This window comes from Boleophthalmus pectinirostris, unplaced genomic scaffold, assembly GCF_026225935.1.
Source record: "Boleophthalmus pectinirostris isolate CB_2022bp ecotype Guang Dong unplaced genomic scaffold, ASM2622593v1 HiC_scaffold_3, whole genome shotgun sequence".
In the NCBI taxonomy this organism is placed as follows: domain Eukaryota; kingdom Metazoa; phylum Chordata; class Actinopteri; order Gobiiformes; family Gobiidae; genus Boleophthalmus; species Boleophthalmus pectinirostris.
In genome coordinates this window covers 25,977,808-25,998,469 of record NW_026571299.1, presented here as the reverse complement: position 1 = coordinate 25,998,469, position 20,662 = coordinate 25,977,808, and the positions used below count along the sequence as shown (strand labels likewise).

At 39.4% G+C, this 20,662-nt stretch overlaps 2 protein-coding genes across 4 annotated transcripts in view; both read left to right on the top strand.

Annotated features, from left to right (window-relative positions):
- LOC110171321 (acyl-coenzyme A thioesterase 5-like) overlaps nt 1–4,586 on the top strand; it is a 66,714-nt gene extending 62,128 nt beyond the window's left edge. For all 3 annotated transcript variants that reach the window (XM_055160403.1, XM_055160401.1, XM_055160400.1), the window contains one exon: nt 4,387–4,586. In XM_055160403.1, coding sequence (XP_055016378.1) covers nt 4,387–4,447 — 61 coding nt within the window. In that variant the 3' untranslated portion in view covers nt 4,448–4,586. The remainder of the gene's footprint in view (nt 1–4,386) is intronic.
- A 2,543-nt stretch (nt 4,587–7,129) lies between these two features.
- Nucleotides 7,130–16,741, top strand: LOC110171323 (acyl-coenzyme A thioesterase 1-like). Its single transcript, XM_020937025.2, has 9 exons — nt 7,130–7,207; nt 7,859–8,055; nt 9,406–9,581; nt 11,191–11,307; nt 11,558–11,643; nt 12,033–12,126; nt 12,208–12,288; nt 14,392–14,527; nt 15,746–16,741. The coding sequence occupies exons 2-9, from the start codon at nt 7,875–7,877 to the stop codon at nt 15,853–15,855; spliced, it is 981 nt and encodes a 326-aa protein (XP_020792684.2). The 5' UTR covers nt 7,130–7,207; nt 7,859–7,874; the 3' UTR covers nt 15,856–16,741.
- The last annotated feature ends 3,921 nt before the right edge of the window (nt 16,742–20,662 follow it).

Sequence of the window (20,662 nt, the reverse complement as noted above, 5' to 3'; positions counted from 1 at the left end):
GGACCCTTCTCTCCCTGATGCCCTCAACAACTTTTATGCACAGTTTGAAGCTCTGAACACATCCTCTCCTTCCAGGTTCACTGTAACACCTAGTGACGCCACTCTCATTGTAACAACCTCGGAGGTGAGGAGAGCCCTGCAGCAGGTGAATCCCCGCAAAGCTGCAGGTCCAGATAAGGTGCCAGGGCGAGCTCTTAAAATGTGTGCCCATGAACTCTCTGAGGTACTAACTGACATTTTTAACACCTTCCTTAAGACAGCAAGTAGTGCCAAAGTGCTTCAAGGCAGCTACCATCATACCTATCCCAAAGTGCAGCACAGTGTCAACCTTGAATGATTACCGTCCTGTGGCTTTGACTTCGACTATTATGAAATGTTTTGAAAGGCTGGTTATGACAGAAATAAGGAGGTCCATAAACGTGGCTGTGGACATGCATCAGTATGCCTATCATGAAAATCGTTCTATAGCTGATGCTATATCTGGACTGGTTCACATAGCTCTAACTCATCTTGAAAAAAAGGATTCTTATGTTAGGCTCCTTTTTTTGGATTTCAGTTCTGCTTTTAACACCATAATCCCACAGACACTGGTAAACAAACTCATTCTCCTGGGCTTAAGCAGGATACTGTGCAACTGGATTTTGGATTTCCTCACCAACAGGTCACAAGCTGTAAAGATCTACAACATCACATCTTCCTCCATCTGCGTCAGCACTGGCTCACCCCAGGGCTGTGTTTTAAGCCCCCTTCTGTATACACTGCTTACGACTGTGTCGCTCACTATTCTTCCAATCATATAGTGAAGTTTGCTGATGACACAGCAGTGGTGGGGCTCATCATGAACAACGATGAGTCCAATTAGAGAAGGGAGGTCTGTCAGCTGGAGGCTTGGTGCTAAACCAACAATCTGTGCATCAATATAAAGAAAACAAAGGAGATGATTGTGGATTTCCACAGGAAACCTAATGCCCCTTTACCTCTGTACATCAATGGAGATGCAGTGGAGATTGTTTCCTGTCTTAAATACCTGGGAGTCCAAATCACGAATAGATTACATCACTAAATCAGAAGACGTTTTGAAACATGTGGATAACGACTTCCGGCAAGCTCTGTTGGCAGTAGTAAAATCTGGAAAATCTGACAAAATGGCCCAGTGTTTTCAACTAGATGTCAATGTTACGTTCCGTTATGTTTGGCAGATGAACAGTTACAACCATGCCTCCGTTTTCATAATTTTCACACAGACATACACCTCCGAGCGAGTTGTCTAAATGCAGGTATACACCTTGGAACCTCCCTGCATCTCCGTTTTCCTTTACCATAACAGGATACAGCCAGGTTTAAATTACAGCCAAATCTATTTTGGCTTGGTGCTAGCCAAAACGACTCCACTTCAGTTGCTCTGTCAAGAATTTCCTTAAAAATACACAACCTTCATCTCTGCAAAGGAATCACCTTAAAATGAGTTTTTTTGTTTGTTTGTTTTTTTTCAGGCTTTTACTTTCAACCAGGAAGTAAAAACCTAAAACGCTTTAAAATGGGAAAAAGTTGGGTTTTTTTTTAGAATATTAACTGTGTTTTAGTAAAATGAGTGGCCTGACACGATAATTACTATATTGACATTATTCAATATATGTCAGATGGATCAATCATTTTTGGGGGTCTATATTTAACGTAGGTATTTTTTCCCTGTACTAGTGAGAAACTTTTTCTTATTTGTCTCTTCTACGATAAATTGTGCACAGTAGAAGGATGACTAAATAACTTTTATTAATGCATTCACACTAGGACTTTAGACAGTGCCTAAAGCGTGGTACATTTGTCTGGTGTGAGCGCAATCAAACTGTGGGCCAAAGCACAGCACGGGTGCTCATGTACATGCGGACGCATGACTTCGCTACACAAGCCGTCAGGTGCGCTGATGAGGCAAACAGTGAATAAAGTCCACTTTGAAACATACAGCGAATCCATGCTTACCTTCAATAATGACTGACAGAAGTTTAGCTGCCCCTCGTCTCCGGCTGTAATCGCTGCTCTGTGCTGTTTTTATATTCATAAACTCACAGAGGAGCGCGTGTTATAAGAGGACGCACCTCTGCCTCATTATTTAATAGATATTTCATGACACTGGACTTATATTCTCCACTACACACAGCACCGTGTGACGACATCATCAGCCGTGGCCCAGTTCATTTGTGCAGGTTTGAGTGCGGAACACAGAACCCTACGCAATCGTGTTTGAGCACAGCATGGTTTTAAAGTCCTAGTTTGAGAGCACCCCAAGACTCATTATAGATACAAATGAACTAGGTCTAGGTGTTTCATTCTGCCACACACTAAAAAATACTGGTTACAAATAACCCAACCTGTGTAAAATAATAACCCGTCACTGGGTCACTCTGTACCAACAGTTTGTTTTTTTCTACTTAATTCTGGGTTGTATTTTACTACTCTGCTCAGTTAATTCTATCTAACACAGGGGTTAATATTAACCACCACAATCATATTTAAGAAATAATTATTAAAAAATGTTCAAACATAATTTTAATAAATAATTACAATCAAAACATGTCACACCATTAACAGGAACACATTATGAATTCAGCAGTAAAACATTAATTTAAATTGTCCATTTCATAACACTTGGTTAAACACAAGATTTATGTTTGAGTTTGAGTTCAGAGCTCAGGGCTGTGGACACTGTAGTCTGCTCCACTGTCTTAAAGGGAAGAACCATAGACTGTAGTATATGATAGTATATGGACATAGTCAACGTGCTAGCTGCCGTGTTCCAAAAAGGACATTCACATGAGGATTCTTCTGGCTCCTACTGACCACAGCTCCCATTGACTTACATTGGAATATTGTGGCCTCTCTCCGTAACTGCGGCCGTGAGCCTTGTCATTTTGATCTTCAAATGTTCATAATGACCCGCTCTACATGATCCTGGTGTTTTTTTCTGATATATGGCCATTAAAAAATTCCTATTCATAATGGCTGCTGTTGACAGTCTGTGTTTGAACCATTTGTGCCACAATGTTTGGTAGACCATAAAAAGGCAGGAAAATATCTATCATTATCTTGTATTTGCCTGTTGACCCAGTATTTGGGTTAAGCAAAATGTCCCAACAGCCCTAACCCAGGAATTGGGTAGAAAATAGAATCCACTATTTTTCAGGTAGTATTTATTTATAGATTTTTTAATTGATTTAAATTTTTTTACCATATTGTACATTTAAGCAATTTTCACACATGCAGTGCCATGCGGCTCTTTTCCAGACTTTCTTGTGTGAATACGTGCACCAACCGTGTCCTCTCCAGATATTAAACAGGGCTAATTCCGAATACGTGAAATCATAGTTTCTAGCGCCTAGTTCTTCGATCCCAACACCTTTTGAGCTACTTTACAGGGTCAACCATAAGAGCATTATGCAGATAGAAGAAGGAGCTTCAGCTGCGTTTGGAGAATCCGACCAACCAGCGGTGGGAATAACGGAGACGCCACATAAACCTACAGCTGTTTAATAAAAAACTCCAACACTCACAAAATGGACTATCATAATAATTCTCCTCAGTCTCCTCTACTGCTCTAGTTTGAAGGCAAATTTCACCATTTTATACATAAATAACCTGAGTGTTTGCACACGGGAGAACATGTTTCTGCTGAATAAGATAGATCTGCAATAAACCCCACAGACAGTACGATCTGTGAACAGATCCAACATCTCCATATGTACCCATGCACGGAAGAGAATAAATATGTCCTCCAGACACCATCAGCTGCAGCCTTCGCTCTTTCCTCTGTCCTAAAAATATTTCACCAAATCCTGTCCTTTAGTCCGTTTGTGTGTCTTTAAGTTTTGTTTCTATAAACGTACTAAACAATGTGCATTGTGTCGTGATCTGTCACTTCTCGGTCAGGAGGATACTCTGTATATAGTCTATAATTTCTCCACACCACCAGACAGGTGGTGGTGTGTGAAAATGGCTTTAGAATAGTATTTTGTGGATAATTCTACTTGAGGGTTATTGTGCCGGTGGGATAATTATGTATGTTTTCTACCTCAAAGTTTGTTATCATGAGAGGCCTATGATCACATTTGGTTCTGGATGTGACTGTGCGCGGGGGACCACACTGATGTCCATCTGTATAAATAAATACAGAGGTATCATTGTGGATCTGTCAGACAACTGCGGTACAGTTATGATGATGCCAAATGTTATTGTGCAAAAAGCTCCCTCATGTGTTGCCTTCTTCTGTTCAGATTTGTGTTGGATCATTGTAAATCAGTGCTTAAAAAAAAAAAAAAAAGAATATTGTTTTAAAAATTGAGATCCAGTTCATCTCGGTCATGAACGTGACTAGTTATATCTGTTTTTCTTCAGGTGTTTTGGCGAATGTTCGTCAGGGCAGCAGCCTCAGACCTGGCCCTCTGCTCTCTGCTGACCCCTGCAGGGCGCTCATTGATGAAAAGATGTGGATTAGAGCCCGTTTCCTGCCTCCTCTGGCTCCGGTCACTTTGTCCACTCAGATGTTCTGTGAGGATGGAGACCTGTGGCAGTCCTACGCACACTACAACACAGACTCAGAGGGAACTGTCGACTGTGAGTTCAAATATTGTATTTAATTCAATAGAGAAATTCAGGTCTCAGTGAAGATAGGTACGTTTAATATAATGCCATACTGTGGAACATTCCAGCCATTCAAAGCATCAACAAACAGAGACAAGCAGGTGGTGAATTCTCCACCAGAAAAGTTAAACAGTGCGCCTTTAAAGGTTGAATGGTGGATTTTTTCAAATTGTCAATGAAAGTTCAAAGTATCATTATTAAGATGCAGCAGCCTTGTAATCATGATGACCAAACAAACAGTCGCAGTATTTCACTTTTCTTGGAAAATTCTCTATACAACCTTTAATAAAATGATGCACTGATAAACACCGTACATTGATTTACCATGTACAGTGGGTTCAAAGATTTTAACATTTTAAGACCGGAATAAGAAGCCCAACAGCAGAGAGTGTGTCAGGAGTGACATTTTTTCCATAGAAGTCCATTACAACCAGGATTCAAAGGAACCACTTTGCGCCCATGCTCCCTTCCTATTTGGAATGCTGCGGTTAGCAAGTTAACTATGTCAGTGAATGTTTACAGTTTGGGAAAAACAGTATAAAACCTCCACTATTGTCAAAATTGATGCTAATTTGGGCACTTGGTCTGAAAAAAACACCCCTGATTGTGTTTAAACAGGCTCATCCTTCATGACTTCAGATTCAATTAATCAATCAATCAAACTTTATTTGTATAAGTACTTCACATGCAACAGAAAAATTACAACACAATAATTAAAAACAAGAGCAACCCCCCACCCCACCCCATTGTTTCATCCATATATACAACAATTTAAACATAAAAACAAAAACATAAAGCTCCTAAAGGTTATAATAAAAATCAAAATGGAGAGCTAAAATCAAATGGAGACAAATTAAAACAGTAATGATAATTTAATTTAGAATAAATATAATAATAATAATAATAATAATAATAATAATAATAATAATAATAATAAATTATTATTATTATTAAGTTAAAACAGATAAAAGTTTCAATTAAAAGCTAAATTGAAAAGATACGTTTTGAGTTTACTTTTAAAAATATGAACACTCGCAGCGGACCTCAGATCCTCAGGTCGACTGTTCCACAGACGGGGGCCGTAAAAGCTGAATGACGCCTCACCATGAGTTTTAGTTTGGACTCTTGGGACAGTTAAAAGAAGACTACCTGAGGATCTGAGAGTCCGAGAAGGTTCATATGATCAAAGCAGATCAGATAAATAAATAGGACTAAGACCATTAAGAGCTTTATAAACTAATAAAAGAACTTTAAAATCTATCCTGAAGCTCACAGGAAGCCAGTGCAGAGACTTCAGTACTGGGGCGATGTGCTCTCTCTTCCTGGTCCTTGTCAGCAGTTGTGCTGCAGAGTTTTGAAGGAGCTGCAATGGAGCTGTAGATTTCTTTGGAAGACCAGAAAGGGGAGCATTGCAGTAATCAACACGGTTTGTGATAAAAGCATGTATTAAAATCTCTGCACTGGCTTGAGAGAGAAATGGTCTGACTCTGGCAATATTTTTTAGATGATAAAAACCAGATTTAGTGATGGACCTGATGTGTGGCTCAAAGCTAAGCTCACTATCAAGAGTAACTCCTAAACTCTTGACCCTCTCACGGGGGTTGAGTGAGTAGGTTTGGAGCCTACCTTTGAGCCTCTCTCTCTGAGCTTCAGGACCAATTACCAAAACCTCAGTTTTGCCCTGGTTGAGCTGGAGGAAGTTTGCTGCCATCCAGGACTTAATATCTAAAATGCAGTTAAAAAGGGTATCGATCGGGCTCAGGCCACCAGGAGACACGGCTATATAGAGCTGGGTATCATCAGCGTAGCTATGAAAGTTAACACTGTGTCTCCTGATGACCTGTCCTAGTGGCAGCATGTAAAGATTAAAAAGGGTTGGACCTAAAATTGAGCCTTGAGGAACACCGCACTCCATTTTACATTTTGCAGAGGAGTGTTCCCCAAGACTAACATAAAAATCCCTGTTTGTTAAAAAAGATTTGAACCAGTTAAAAACAGACCCAGAGAGACCGACTGCATAATGTAATCTATCTAGTAAAATACAGTGGTCTACAAGTTCTTCTTGTCCATGTTGGATCTTATATCATCTAGGATTTTTACTAGTGCAGTCTCTGTGCTGTGGTGAACTCTAAAACCAGATTGATACATTTCAAAGATATTGTTGGCAATCATAAAATCATTAATTTGGTTAAAAACTATTTTCTCTAAAATTTAGCTTAAAAACGGCAGATTGGACACAGGTCTGTAGTTACTGAGCAGGGAGTGGTCCAAGTTGTCCTTTTTAAGCAGAGGTTTGACCATGGCAGATTCCATCATTCTTCACATGGAAACCCTGATTATGTCTGTAAATGTCTCTGTAATTTCCATTTCAATATACCTTATATATAATTTTACATTTTTTATGTGGCGACTTTGACTCTGATGTGATCAGATATGTTTGACTTCCTTCTTCTCTGTCTCTTTCTCTTTAGTGTGCACACATTCTTCAGTAGGGGGCTCGTTCGTTGGCTGTGAACCGATGGGGCTGTTCTGGAGTCTGGCGCCGGCTCCAGGAGAGAGAGAGGGACTAAGGCAGGTGAAGAAAACCCATGGCTACAGCATTAACCTGCTGTAACCATGGATACTGGAGTCAACAAGAGCATCAATAATGAACCAGAGGAAACTACTATATTAGTATATGCTTTAACTACTAGCTCTAAACCCAATTGTCATGTTTTGTGCTAAATACCAGGCACATTTTGGTCATACATAAAAAAAAAAATAAAAAAAAAGATATTTCTGAAAGATTGCAAAAATATGATTTGAATATTATCTTCAAAAAATATAATTTTCTTGTAAATATGCACTGAACATACATCGCCTTCTTACCTTCATGGAGATATTTTAACTTTGACTAGAATGTTCCACAGTATTAAAGTTAGGGACAAGCAGGTACTGCCATCAGGGTAAATTACAGGTCAGATCTCCGGAGAGGGAACTTCACTCAGAGTTAGAATTGTTACACAGTGCACCTTTAATAGTGGTGGTGTTCTTCTTTTTGCCTCTTAGACTGTATTAACTGACAAACAGGATGTGAGCATGGGCACAAAGTGCTTTCTGCGAGCCCTGGTTGCCACTGTAACTGCCAGCCTCAATAAACTTTATTTGGTTGCAGTCAAATGCTGTGGGCTATGACGTCACACTCACTTTTTCCACTTCACTTATACAATCTATGGTTTGTCCACAGGTTGAGAAAGAGGAACATGCACACTCCCTATGTGTTTAAAGTGTCTGTTTTGGAGGGCCACGTTTCTCTAGGTCACCGGGGAGCAGAGCACACAGAGCTGGCCTCCATCTCCACTGAGCGCTGGTACATGGCTCCAGGGGTTAAGAGGATCGAGATCCGACAAAATGGACTTGTAGGGACCTTATTCCTACCCCCAGGTGATCAGACACAAGTCCTATTTTTACACAGATTCAAAGTAACCAGGGGGAAGGTCTGGTTACTGACTATGGACTACTCATGCCAAGAATAATCACATAAAAACTACTGATTAGAAAGAAATAGAAGGAGATCATAGGCACTCTGATTTATGATAAAAGTTCTTTATTTAGGAATGCAAGGGGGCAGACATAAAGGGAAGTCCCTAAGAAGATCTCCTTCTATTTCTTTTTAATCTATCCTGGATCATTGAAGAGCACCTGCCTAATATTTATTTGATCCAGTGATGCAGTCACTGTTTTCTCTTTTTTGTACTAATCTAATTACTTTATTTCAAAAGTAATAGGCTCTATTCACGCTTACGTCACAAACCAGGAAGACTTGTGGAAAGATGCGATTACAACTTTCAGTGTAGTTACTGACACTGGGCTTGCCTAACGACTGTGATAAAACCCACTGAAGTAAATGTCATCAGCAGTAAAATGAAGATTGCATACATAAGCCTGAATAGTCTATTTGATTACTAATCAAAATAAGTAACTTTGAAACATACAGTTCAAAAAACTATTTACAAAAAGCATGAATTCTTCACACTAATCTGTTGGGGCTGATCTGCCTCTGACATCAGAAGTGGACATCCCATGCTCCTGTTCATCTGTTTTACAACACACTTCTCTGAATTACACACATTTTTAGCAGGGAAAAGATAACTAAAAGTTACTGGGCCAAGTAACTGTAATCTAAATACTAAATTTTAAACTATAACATGGCCACATTCCTAAAAATCTATGAGATTACAGTATTCCCCTACTTTGTAACTAAATTAGTTACTGCCCAATACTGCTAACACTTATCCACACTCCAACCCTGAAGCCAGGTGTTTCTGGAGGCAGCACACATTTAAAGAGGTGCATTCTGTCACAGAAATACCTTTAATAGCATGTTTTCTTGTGTGAACAGATCCGCATGTCCATCGAAGTGCGCCATGCCTTATGCCGTGCTATGAAACATTCCAGGCTGAACAGTTAGTATATCTACATGGAGAATAGCATGTAGTGTACCCTCCCCAAGAAAACTCACACAGTGCACACTTCAGTTTATATGTTTAATTTTGACCAGAAAGCTGCGAGTTTATATCCAGGTTACACTAAATTGCTAGGAATGGCTAGGAACAGTAAAAATGCTGTTAAAACACCATATACACAGTTTAGTTTATTTTGTGTTTAGTGAATTTTTAACAAGTACGTATAATGGAATATTTTTACTACTACAACTACTTCAGCTGTATGCAATATGCCAAAAATTAATATTACTTTTTATTAAATGATAAATCACTGTATGCATTTTTGCAGGTCCTGGTCCATTCCCGGCCATTTTAGATCTTTGGGGGATGGGTGGAGGTTTGGTGGAGTACCGCTCGGCTTTGTTAGCATCCAGAGGCTATGCTAGCTTCTCCCTGGCCTACCTTGGGCACAAGGATCTGCCTGGGCCGCTAAATACAATCAATGTTGGGAACACATACTTCAAGGTGAGACAGAAGTCCATCCAGTTTTTACAGCCATTTTAAATTGACATGAATAGATGCATCACGAATTTCAGACTTCCGGTCATTGTGCAATACATACTGGGAAGGATTTTCCAAAAAAGTGAGCATCAAACTGCCATGTTTGTTTTCCCAGTGAGATGCATCTATTGACGAAGCCAGTGTTTTCTAGTCTTTTGAACCATATCGCTTTCGTTTCTGGTACTGATATCGGCATATTTTAGTTTTGGGATTCGGACATTGTAATTGTGTGGTTGTTGGATGTCCTAACAGCGGAAAATGGCTCGAGAAATTTGTTTGCAAATTTCATAACTGCAAAAGGGAATCAGATCTGTGTGACTGCAAACCTCCATTCAAACTGTTTCCCCTCCCAACGGAATTGAAAAACAGTGCAAGGCGAAGGCGACGGCCAGTACTGATACACAGGAAAGACTAAAAAGGAAACGTTTCACTGCCTAAATCATCCCGAGTTTCCAAGCAAACATTTTGTATGTGGAGCGCCATCAAAGCGGCATCCCGTTTGTTAAGCGAGAGGTACAGAAGACAAACAGACTGAACTCGCACTTTCACATCCTGGTCGCTTTGCAGTGGAAGGTGTTTCTTGGCGAACAGCTACTGTCTTTCGATTTGGCATTGACTTTTTAAATTCGTAACCAACTCAGCGAGGGATGGGGATTTTGCTTTGATGGCGCTCCACATACAAAATGTTTGCTGCAAACTCGGGATGATTTCTTAGGCAGCCAAAGGTTATATTTTTCATCTTTCCTGTGTATCAATACTGCCCATCTCCTTCATCTTTCACTATTTTTCAAATCCATTGGGAAGGGAAACAGTTTGAACGGAGGTTTGCAGTCACACAGATCTGATTTCCTTTTGCACTTATGAAGTTCACAAATAAATTTCTTGAGTTGTTTTCGACTGTTAGGACATCCAATAACCAAACAATTACGATGTCCGAATCCCAAAACTAAAATATGACAATATCAGAACCAGAAACAAAAGTGATATGGTTCCAAAGACTAGAAAAGACTGGCTTTGTCAATAAACGCATCCCACTGGGAAAACAAACATGGAGGTTTGATGCTCACTTTTTTAGAAAATCCTTCCCAGTATGGATTGCACAATGACCGGAAATCATGATGCATGTATTTGTATTTGTGATGCATGTATTTGTTTCATATAAAATATTTATCTACATTTTCAAACCCCCACTGTGTAACTTTTCCCAAAAAAATAACAAAACAAAAAAACACTTTAAAATTGCCACAAACTTTTTGCCTGGAAGACATCCTTTTGTTGTTTCCATGGAAATGTTGTTCCTTTGGCTATAATATTCCACAGTATGTGTGAAGAATCCGTCAGTCGTCCAGGTAGAATCCATGGTGAGGAGAAAATTCAGTTTGTCAACTGGACAAAAGTTAGTTTGGTTGAAGACGTTTCGCAGCTCATCCAAGCTGCTTCTTCAGTTCTGGTCAGAATGCTGGTGGATATAAGGAAGTGTTATAAAGTTTTACCTATTTTTCTGTTGTGAAAGCATGATTTAATTTAATATACTTGAGCAGTGTGGTATTTCATAATAAAAATTGTTTTACAGACAGCATTTAAGTTCCTCCAGGACCATGATCAGATTTGTCGGGACAGAGTGGGGATCGTGGGCGTCTCTTATGGAGGTTACCTGACTCTGAGAACAGCCACTTTACCTGAAGTCAAGGTACGCCACAAATGTATTCTCTTTAGTCCAGGTTTGAGTCTAGTTCAGTCCAGATCTAGACTTAATTTGGTCCTATTTTGATCCTTTGCTGTGTGTAGACAGTAGACAGTACACAGTGAACTTATTTTGTTTTTAAAGAGCTGTTTGTACAATATATCTGTACTGGGGGATAAACTAATTCTGCTCAAAATCATGGGATCTCAAGTCCAGCACCTTTAAGACTCATATTTATTTTGTATTTTTTCTGCAGCCATCCTGTTTGATTTGCATAAACGGACCAGTGGGCAGCACCGTTCCACTCACTGATGATGAAGGGAGAGATGAAGATTTCAATCCGTACTTTATATACAATTACCAGTAGAACTGTGGTGGTTGGGTTTTTGCTGTGTGGAAGGTTTACCACCTGGTTGTCTTTTTGTCTCATTTTGTCGTTAAACTGTAGTTAAGTTATTTTTGAACTATAAAAACATGTGTAATTGGATAAGTGATCATTAGAAATGTTTAATGCCTCACATTCCTGACAAAGGAATGACAATGACACCTCCATAGAGACAAGTGGGTACAGGTCCCCACCAAAAAGTTACATATTGCTGCTATAAGTTGCTGGTGCTGCTGGTGTGTCAAAAAAGGCTAATATTCAAAGTTAATGTGAAACTGTTTACCTCTTTTTAGCAAGACAATTCACTCATATTTGATTTACCGAGCCCTTTGTATTTGTGTTTTAGTCGCCAAAAACCCTGGACTTTCAACGATGATGGCCATGTCACTTTCAAGGATGTCTCGCTCCCGGCGAACATACCACCAGCACACATAGTCAAGGTAATATTATATTACTTCATTCTGTGTTTGTCAGTCTGCTTTATCATTTTACTGATTCTTGTTTTGTTTTTATTTTTTGAGATGGAGAAGATTCCTTGTCCGGTCTTGTACATTGCCAGTGGGGATGACTTGTGCGCGTATCCTGCAGAGAACGCTGATCTGGTAAGGGCTAAAATCCGCTGCACCATTCATTATGTTCAAGTGCCTATGGTTTTCACGTTTTTGCAATTATTACTTGGTTTAGTGGAATAGTGCCATAGTTTACCCTTGTATTATAGTTTTTCATTAGTGAGGAAGTAGCAGTAAGTCCTAAAACAGAATGTCATCAACATAGAAAATTCCATCCAAAATGCAGGGATATCATGCAAGGAAGCAATGTTTTAGACAGTTTAAACATTGTTAGTCACAGCCCTGATTTTTCATAGTTTGTGATGTTTGTAGGCTAATGCTAAGACATATATTGGGATTACCATGTGGAAGCATACCAGGCATTAGAATTCAGGAGTTCTGTTCTGTTTTTTTTTTTTTTATATATATATGGTATCATGGGTTACAGCTATTCAGTAGCAGAATTAACTTAAAATTAGCCATATAATTTCTTCAATCATGTACATCTTGCATTAAATCTTGCATTAATACATAAAAACCTCCCCACTATTGTGTTAAATACTGAGACGCAAAATATATTGTTCTTGCCTTGTGGATATAGTACTTGCTGTGCTGTTTACAAACACTGAAATGTTGTATAAGTTTGAGGTGGTTTTCACCCTGCCATTAGTCAGGTAAAAGAGCATTTGCTTCTGTCTGCGCAGGTGAGCCTGCCTCAGTCTCAGTCAGTGGGTCTGTCTCCTCAGGTGACTGAGTGCACACGTCACAAGCAGGGCTGTGCCAAACATCGAAAGATCAATAGAGCGCGAACTCTTTCCTTTAGTTAATCTTGATGATTAGGAGTGTCCATGACAGATCTGCAGCCAATCATGTGGCAGTAAGAGTGCGTGGTGCTGAGTTGGGATGTGAATATTTGGCAAAAACACTATTCGAAAATCAATGACAGCTATTCGAATATTATTCGAAAATCGACCCCTCCCCTTCCCCCGCCCGCACACACACACGCATATACGAGATGACAGATGGGGTATTTAAGCGCTAAAGGTTTAATCAAACAACAACCTTCCAAATCAAAAATGAACATCTTAATTGAGCAACCCACATGAAACAATATGAAATTATATTCAAGGCTATCTCAGTTTTAAAAACGCGTGACCAAGCACATACTGTAGCCCACTGCGCTACTTTCATTGAGCTGCCCGCTGCAGAGACTCGCTCCGATGGCACGGACACACCCAAGTAAGCGCTCGCTAACTTTGCCAGTCGGGGGTATTTCTGTTTGTTTGTTTTCCACCATGTCATCGGGTCAGTGTGGAGCAAGGGGCATATCTCCTGGCAGTACTGAGTTCATTTGCGCATGTTCCCGTGTTTCGGCGTGTTTCGCTCTCAGATGGCTCTGCATGGTAGTGGTTGATCTATGGTTTGCTAGCTTCACCTGACAGATTTTACACTGAACCTCTTTGTCATTTAACAAAGTAAATGACGACCATACGGAACTTTTACTTGCTTCTGCCGCCCGATAAGTTTTCTTCTTCTGTTATTCCGGAGCAGCCTCTACACTCGGCCTAGTCTACCGCGCCTACAGGGATTTTTACAGTCTGTTAGCGCCACCTTCTGGCCGAATGCCGTACATGAAATATTGGTTAGGAAACGTCTTTATTCGAAATTACTATTCGATATTTGAACGTATGACGAATATTCGACTATTCGAAAATCATGTCTCATCCCTAGTGCTGAGTAGGATTTATGCTCTCTTGATTAGGAAAAAGCAACCTGAGTCACAGCATGTCTATTTATGTCTCCTCATTTGTTGACAAGTTTTGACTTAAATTTGCACAGTTTGAGTAAAAGTCCAGTGTCTCTCTCCCTCTGTCTCTGTGTGTGCATCTGCCTGTGTGTGTGCGGTGTCGTCTGCCCCGCCGAAATATTGGTCCTATTAACACAAAATAAAAAATATAATGATCCTTACACCCTGTCCTTTATACCGGAAGACCACATGTTATTTTTTGGCAAATATAGCTTTTTTTTTTTTTTTTTTTTTCAATAAAAGATTGAATTGAATTGAAGAAGTAGAACGCCTTTTCTTTAAGGAGCAGTGAATGAAAGGTGGTTTTCATGTGTTGCCTGATTAGTCTAACACTTGTTCCTCTTGTTCAGTTGGAGCAGACCCTAAATGCCTATGGTAAGGGGCACCTGTTCACCCGCCTGTCGTATCCTGGAGCTGGGCACCTCGTCGAGCCTCCATTTACCCCCAACACCCGAATGGGTCTGTGGAGCGTCAAACCAAAGAAACGTGAGTCTGTCTCCACTGGTGCCAGTACCACACTACACTGAAAAAGCACTACTGACTCTGAAAAAGAAATCCACATTCAGTTTTCCACACTGAATTCAAATGTTTAACGTGGGATTCAACTAAATTCACTTTTTGCAACTAAACCATGTTCATGGTCTTTAGTTGCATTTTAATTAGCAACTCTGTGTCTAAAATAGTTACAAATTTATTGTGTGCTGCCAACTATTGTTAAATACTGCCACGGCATGTTAAGAGGCATGTTACACATGTTTGTGCTCCCAGTTTAGTCCTGAGTCTGATGTGGACTTCATTTGGTCCTGTTCTAGTCCTGGTTTAGTAAATAAATAGCACAATGAAACACTTTCACAGTAACACAGTAGTTAGTTTGAAAATGTCTGCAGCCAATCATGTGGCAGTAAGAGTGCGTGGTGCTGAGTTGGGATGTGAATATTTGGCAAAAACACTATTCGAAAATCAGTGACAGCTATTCGAATATTATTCAGAAATCGACCCCTCCCCTTCCCCTGCCCGCACACACACACGCATATACGAGATGACAGATGGGGTATTTAAGCGCTAAAGGTTTAATCAAACAACAACCTTCCCACTAGCACAAAGAAAAAGCACCCATGATACACACTGACCCCTAAAAATAATTGTTCCATCTGTCGTGTATTGAACGATAAAGGTTCATTTAAGCTCTGTCCGTCACTTGGTCCGTCTCCTCAGAACTTGTGTAATCTTTGCCATGGAGCTGTACTTGAGCTGACCACTGGGGACAGTAAAACACAGCTCCATAGTGGAAGCTAAACTTTTAAAAACATGACTAGTACAAACTGCTAAAAATGCTTCCGTCACCTAATTTTTCTTGACTCTTTTCCAACAAATGTAATCTAAAACTGCTGTTTGTGCCTTCATGTTTGTTTATTTGTTGGTCTATTTCATCCGTTTTGGTCATAGATCGTATAAAGAATGTCATAGACTGTCAGTTCAGTAACTGACTTTGTGCCCCCTCTTCTGGTTGTGTAAGAGAATGTAGCTTTGACTTTAGAAACGTTTGGAAGTATAATTGCAGTAACGGTTACGTGGAACGCATGGATCTGTTTATGAAAAAATTAGCCTAAGTTGATTATTGTGACAGGCATCTCCACCAAAGAGTTTCACAGTGCACCTCTTAAAAAAACATGCTTAAGTAAATGACTTGATTATGTTTTTTAGTGTTTATTCCTTGGGGCGGACAACCATCCCCTCACGCTGTGGCCCAGGAGGACGCATGGAGAAAGGTGCACCAGTTCATGGAAACTCACCTCAGAGGAGACAGAGGGTAGGGCATTAAAAAGGGCACCTGACTCTATTCCCATAAAGAACCCTACACAGACAAATGTACCCCATAGATGTATGTAAGTTTATGTTACAGCAGTTACCATGGTGACACTATTTACATACTACACAAGGTTAATAGTAGAATGTTTAGGAACAGGATTATGTGAAGGTGTGGAAAATGGCTCTGGTTTGGGTTAAGCCTTAGCTGTTTTTGTTTTGGGGTACTTGTAACATGTTAGCAGAGGTTACTTTAAAAACACATTTGTCACCTACTGGCCTTATCTCAACGTATCCTTACACGACACTGTCAAATAAGTTTTAAGATCATCTGAAAACTCAAGAACAATACAAAATGGATTTAAACAACACTTTTTCAGGACCCTGTGATCAACACTTTCAGTGGTCCTGTTTAGGAGTTGGACAACAAAAATGTGAGAGTGACTAGTTCACTTGTGACTGTAATGTTATTTGATAGGAACTTGTTTAACAGCACAAATAATCTCACCTGTTCTAGTTCCAGCTAAGTCACTTTTTTGTGGTTACATTATGTTTAAACAGTAAAAACTAAACTGTTAACCTGAGGTAAAAAAATATATGTATCATTTTGTTTGTAAATTATGGGTGACTAATGAGCTTCTTTGTTTCACACGTGTCATTCTGGATTTGTTAGTTAAGGATTTTGATTGACATCCACTGCACTAGATCCCATTATGTGTGGTCATTCAGGTATTAAACTGTCATTCAGAGAATATTTTATGTCTGACTATGTCTAAAACCTGTTTACTCTGTACTGTAGACCTCTACAAACATGTAATGAAATGACTCATGCCTAATAAATACAAATACATTTTCAAATCCATGCTTATATTTTATTGTATGCATATTATTTAATTTTTGGCCCAGTGTATAAGATGGTTTCTAGGTAACTGTTTTTTTTGTTTGTTTGTTTGTTTGTTTCACTTCTGTTCATTTATTTGAGAAATACTGAATATCATCATGAAATCATATTGTACATATTCTACTGTAGTACAGTTATGCTCTAAGAGGAGTAAGGGTGAAGTATAAACTCCTCCCCCTCTCATATCTAAATGTTGGCAGCTGTGACTTGTATCAAAACAATTGTTTTACCATTCACACACCATCATTAAGTTCCTTTGCAGTAAATGCTTATGTATGAGAGTTATGGAATTCCATAGTGTGATGTCATGATTCCAACCAGGAAATAAAAACCTGCCAAATTGGATTTTTTTTTTTTTTACAGTTTCTAGCAAAATCTTAAATATGATGATGTTAACTGTTTTAGTAAAATGAGCAGTCTAACCTCTCATAGACACTTGAAGTGGGAATCCCACTCATACCAATGGAGAATTTTAGAAAAAGATTTCCTGCTAAAATATGATATAAAATAGGTGGAATTGTGAAAAAATTCAATCTTCATATGCACTGACAAGTCACCATTGCACCAATTCTCTGGGAGGCTTTAAAGCCTTGTCCTGGTTTCACTCATACCTTTCCCACCAACTGTTCATTTCCCTCAATGACTCCCGCTCTCCTCCTGCTCTCATCGACCAAAGTGTACCACAAGGTTCTGTGTTCCATCCACTGTTGTTTATTACTTACACGCTCTCCCTCGGACGAATCATAAGTAAATACGGACTCAACTTCCACTCATAAGGTTATTGGCCAACTTCTTCAAATTCAACAGCAACAAAACAAAGCTCATGGTTGTGGCCACCAGACCACTGCTCCAGAAGGTTGGAGATCTGGTGCTCATCATCAGTGGCAATGACATCCACCCCTCCCCAACAGTCCGCAACCTGGGCATCATCCTGGACTCCAACCCTCTCCTTTGAACTCCACATCCAATCAATCACAAAATCTGCCCTTCACCACCTCTACAACATCTCCCACGTCCGTCGAGCTCCCCCGGACTCGGTTGCTCAAACACTTATCCTCTCGTCTGGACTATTGCAATAGAGTCCTGTCTGGGATTTCCCAAAATCTTCTGGACAGGCTTCCAAAACTCTGCTGCCAGGGTCCTCACTCACACCAAACCCTGGCAACACTCTCGCCCACCTGCATTGGTTTCCCATAAAATACCCGATCCAGTACAAGACTCCTCTTCTCACCTACAAGTCCCTCCATGCCCACGCCCCTCAGTTCCTCTTAGACCTGCTCCAAACCTACACACCCCCCAGGAAGGATACGCCACTCCTCCTCCTCAGATCACCGTTCCCCACTCCAGGTTGCAGACCAGGGGAAACAGCCTTCTGCGTCCAGGCCCCTGTACTCTGGAACACGCTCCTCTGAAACCACTGATCAATTCCAAGCACTTCTAAAAACATTTCTGTTTCATCTGGATTTTAATCTCACCTAATCACACTCATGTGTGTTACTGTAAAGTGCTTTGGGTGTCTTGAAAAGCACTATATAAATGGAAGTTGTTATTTTTTATTATTATTAGCCGCAGGTTTGTAGTCCAGATAGAACTTATTTACTGTCAAGATTGGCAGCTCCATTTAAAATAATGCAATATATTCAAACTTCTTCAGCCTATTGAATACTATACTTTAAATACATGTCTACATTGATAATTGCATTATGCAGGAATACAGGAATATGCTGCAGAAGTGTGGGGAAGCTGGCCAAAGTGGTTAAAAGTAGGTAGGTTGCAGATGCAAAAAATGTCAATTTTCACCAAAAAATATTTATTCTTACTTGCACTGTGGATTTGTGGGAAAAAAGAAAAATTACATATTTACAAAAAAACAAATGAAAAACCCACATGTATATGGCTACACTGGTGGTGAACCCCAGACAGGCAGAATTGCCTCAAATTTATAGTTCCCCAGAAAGGAAGTACCTCCCTCTAGGTCAGTGCAACAAACACAGGTTAGCTCTTCTAGCAACTTTACCTGTTTCTAAAATGTGCTACATACTTTCTTACAAGGGCCTAAGTCCCCTTTAAATAATAGTGCTCAAAGTAAACTAGAAACACTGAAATATGAAAATGAAACAAACAAAATCCATAAAACTTCCCTCTGGCCCAAATCCTCTCCCAGAGACTACAAAAATTGCTGACCAAGGTCACACCCCCTCTTTTGTCTCCAGACCATGTGGAGTAACAGGTGAGCTGGTAAGTTGTATGGTAACAAAATGAATAGGTATAACCAAATAAATGTATTTAAAGTAATTGGTGTGTAGTGATTAACTTAATTAAACAAAGACTAAATAAAACAAACCCAGTATAGTAATATTTAGCTGTTAAGTAGAATATTGATATAGATGTAAAATTAAATTAAATGGGGACAAAGGCCCTCTTTGTCACAAGATGTGATAGTAGTGTATCTAACTTCCCAGTTTTCTGGTGCCTCATTTTTATTTTTATTTTTTCTCAGTGAGAATGTTAAAAATCTTCAGCTGTGTTTTAGTCTGGGTTAAAGATACTACCGATAAGTAACTTTACTGGCTTTTCTGGGGATAATGCTGCATTAGAATGTTCCACAGTAGGGCATTAAAGTGGCACACAGCGAAACGTTAAAAAGTTACATGTGTAGTAGTTTTGTTATTAGCCTGTTATAACACGTTAGAATGGAGCATAGGACCCAATACAGATGAGGGCACCTGAAGTTAATGCTGTACAAATGCATAGTTCTTGGGTCTAATCAATAATAAAGTAGATCCAACAATTGTGGCTTTACCTTTTGGATAGTCCATGGAAAAGTACAATGTAATCAATAGGAAAACTATCTCTTGCCCTATCACAAAACCACAAATGCAAGTACATTTTTTACTAACCAGAAGACATTTGAAAAAATTAAGATGAGGAGTTCCTTTGGGCTCTGTTGGGATAGTAACTCTGACGAAATCTGGGAAAACTGAGAAAATGGCTCCGCTTTCTTCATCTAGACATCATTGTGTTTTTTTCTTTTTTCCTTTTATAAATTGTCTATTAATTTGTGTATTATAATTTGTCTCATTTAAAAAAACTAAACAAAACAAAACAAACAAAAAAACCTGCATGTAAGTGACATCGAAGCTGCAATTACATGTCCCCCATGGAAAGCTTATAGTGAAGAGCGCTGCTGCTGCTGAATCCACGGTTTTAGCCACAGTTATTGTAATAGATCATGGTTTTCTCACATGCCCAGTGTCGGGAACTACACAGGAACTCATTATCCACATGTTTCCAGACATCTTCTGGTAAGCATAAATAGAGCCTATGCTCAAAACAACATTATTAGGTGACGTGGACCTCCTTCTTTCTGACCAGTCTTATTATGATCAAGGTTCATACTTGTTACATTTTACGACTTCCGTGGGGGTTATACAAGCCAAAGCGTGTGTGTTACTATTTTAGTGTAGTCTCATTTGTTCATTACACACAGAGACAGGAGCCGTGTCTGGAGTGAAGTCTGAGACGATGACCCCATGGCTGCGAATTCACTCAACATTTACAAAGCTGAAACATTCTCTGGGTAAGACTGCACATTGACATATTTCAGTGTAGGACTGCAAGATATTGAAAAATCTTTGCTAGAGCTGTTGGCCTTTAGTTGGTTTTAATCTGTCGATGGTGTCTTGGCTGACCAAATTTTGTATTAGTCAACTCATCTTTTTTATTATTACTCTTATTATTATTATTATAAAGATGTGGATGTCTGTTACACTCCTTGATTTTCTAACTTTCTGTTTGTTAAATCAACGATTTAGCCTTAAGAGGTAACTGCTGTTGTCTTTTTGGCCTATACAAATATTCCATGTATTTCAGCAATGCTTGTAGAGGTCTAAACTGCAGATAAACCAAGATTT

Bases quoted from the DNA above. Each gene is read 5' to 3' on its own strand.
- LOC110171323 (XM_020937025.2), top strand. From the start codon at position 7,875: ATGCACACTCCCTATGTGTTTAAAGTGTCTGTTTTGGAGGGCCACGTT. The intron at 8,056-9,405 runs GTGATCAGACAC...GCATTTTTGCAG, and splicing joins GACCTTATTCCTACCCCCAG to GTCCTGGTCCATTCCCGGCC. The intron at 11,308-11,557 runs GTACGCCACAAA...TTTTTTCTGCAG, and splicing joins CCACTTTACCTGAAGTCAAG to CCATCCTGTTTGATTTGCAT.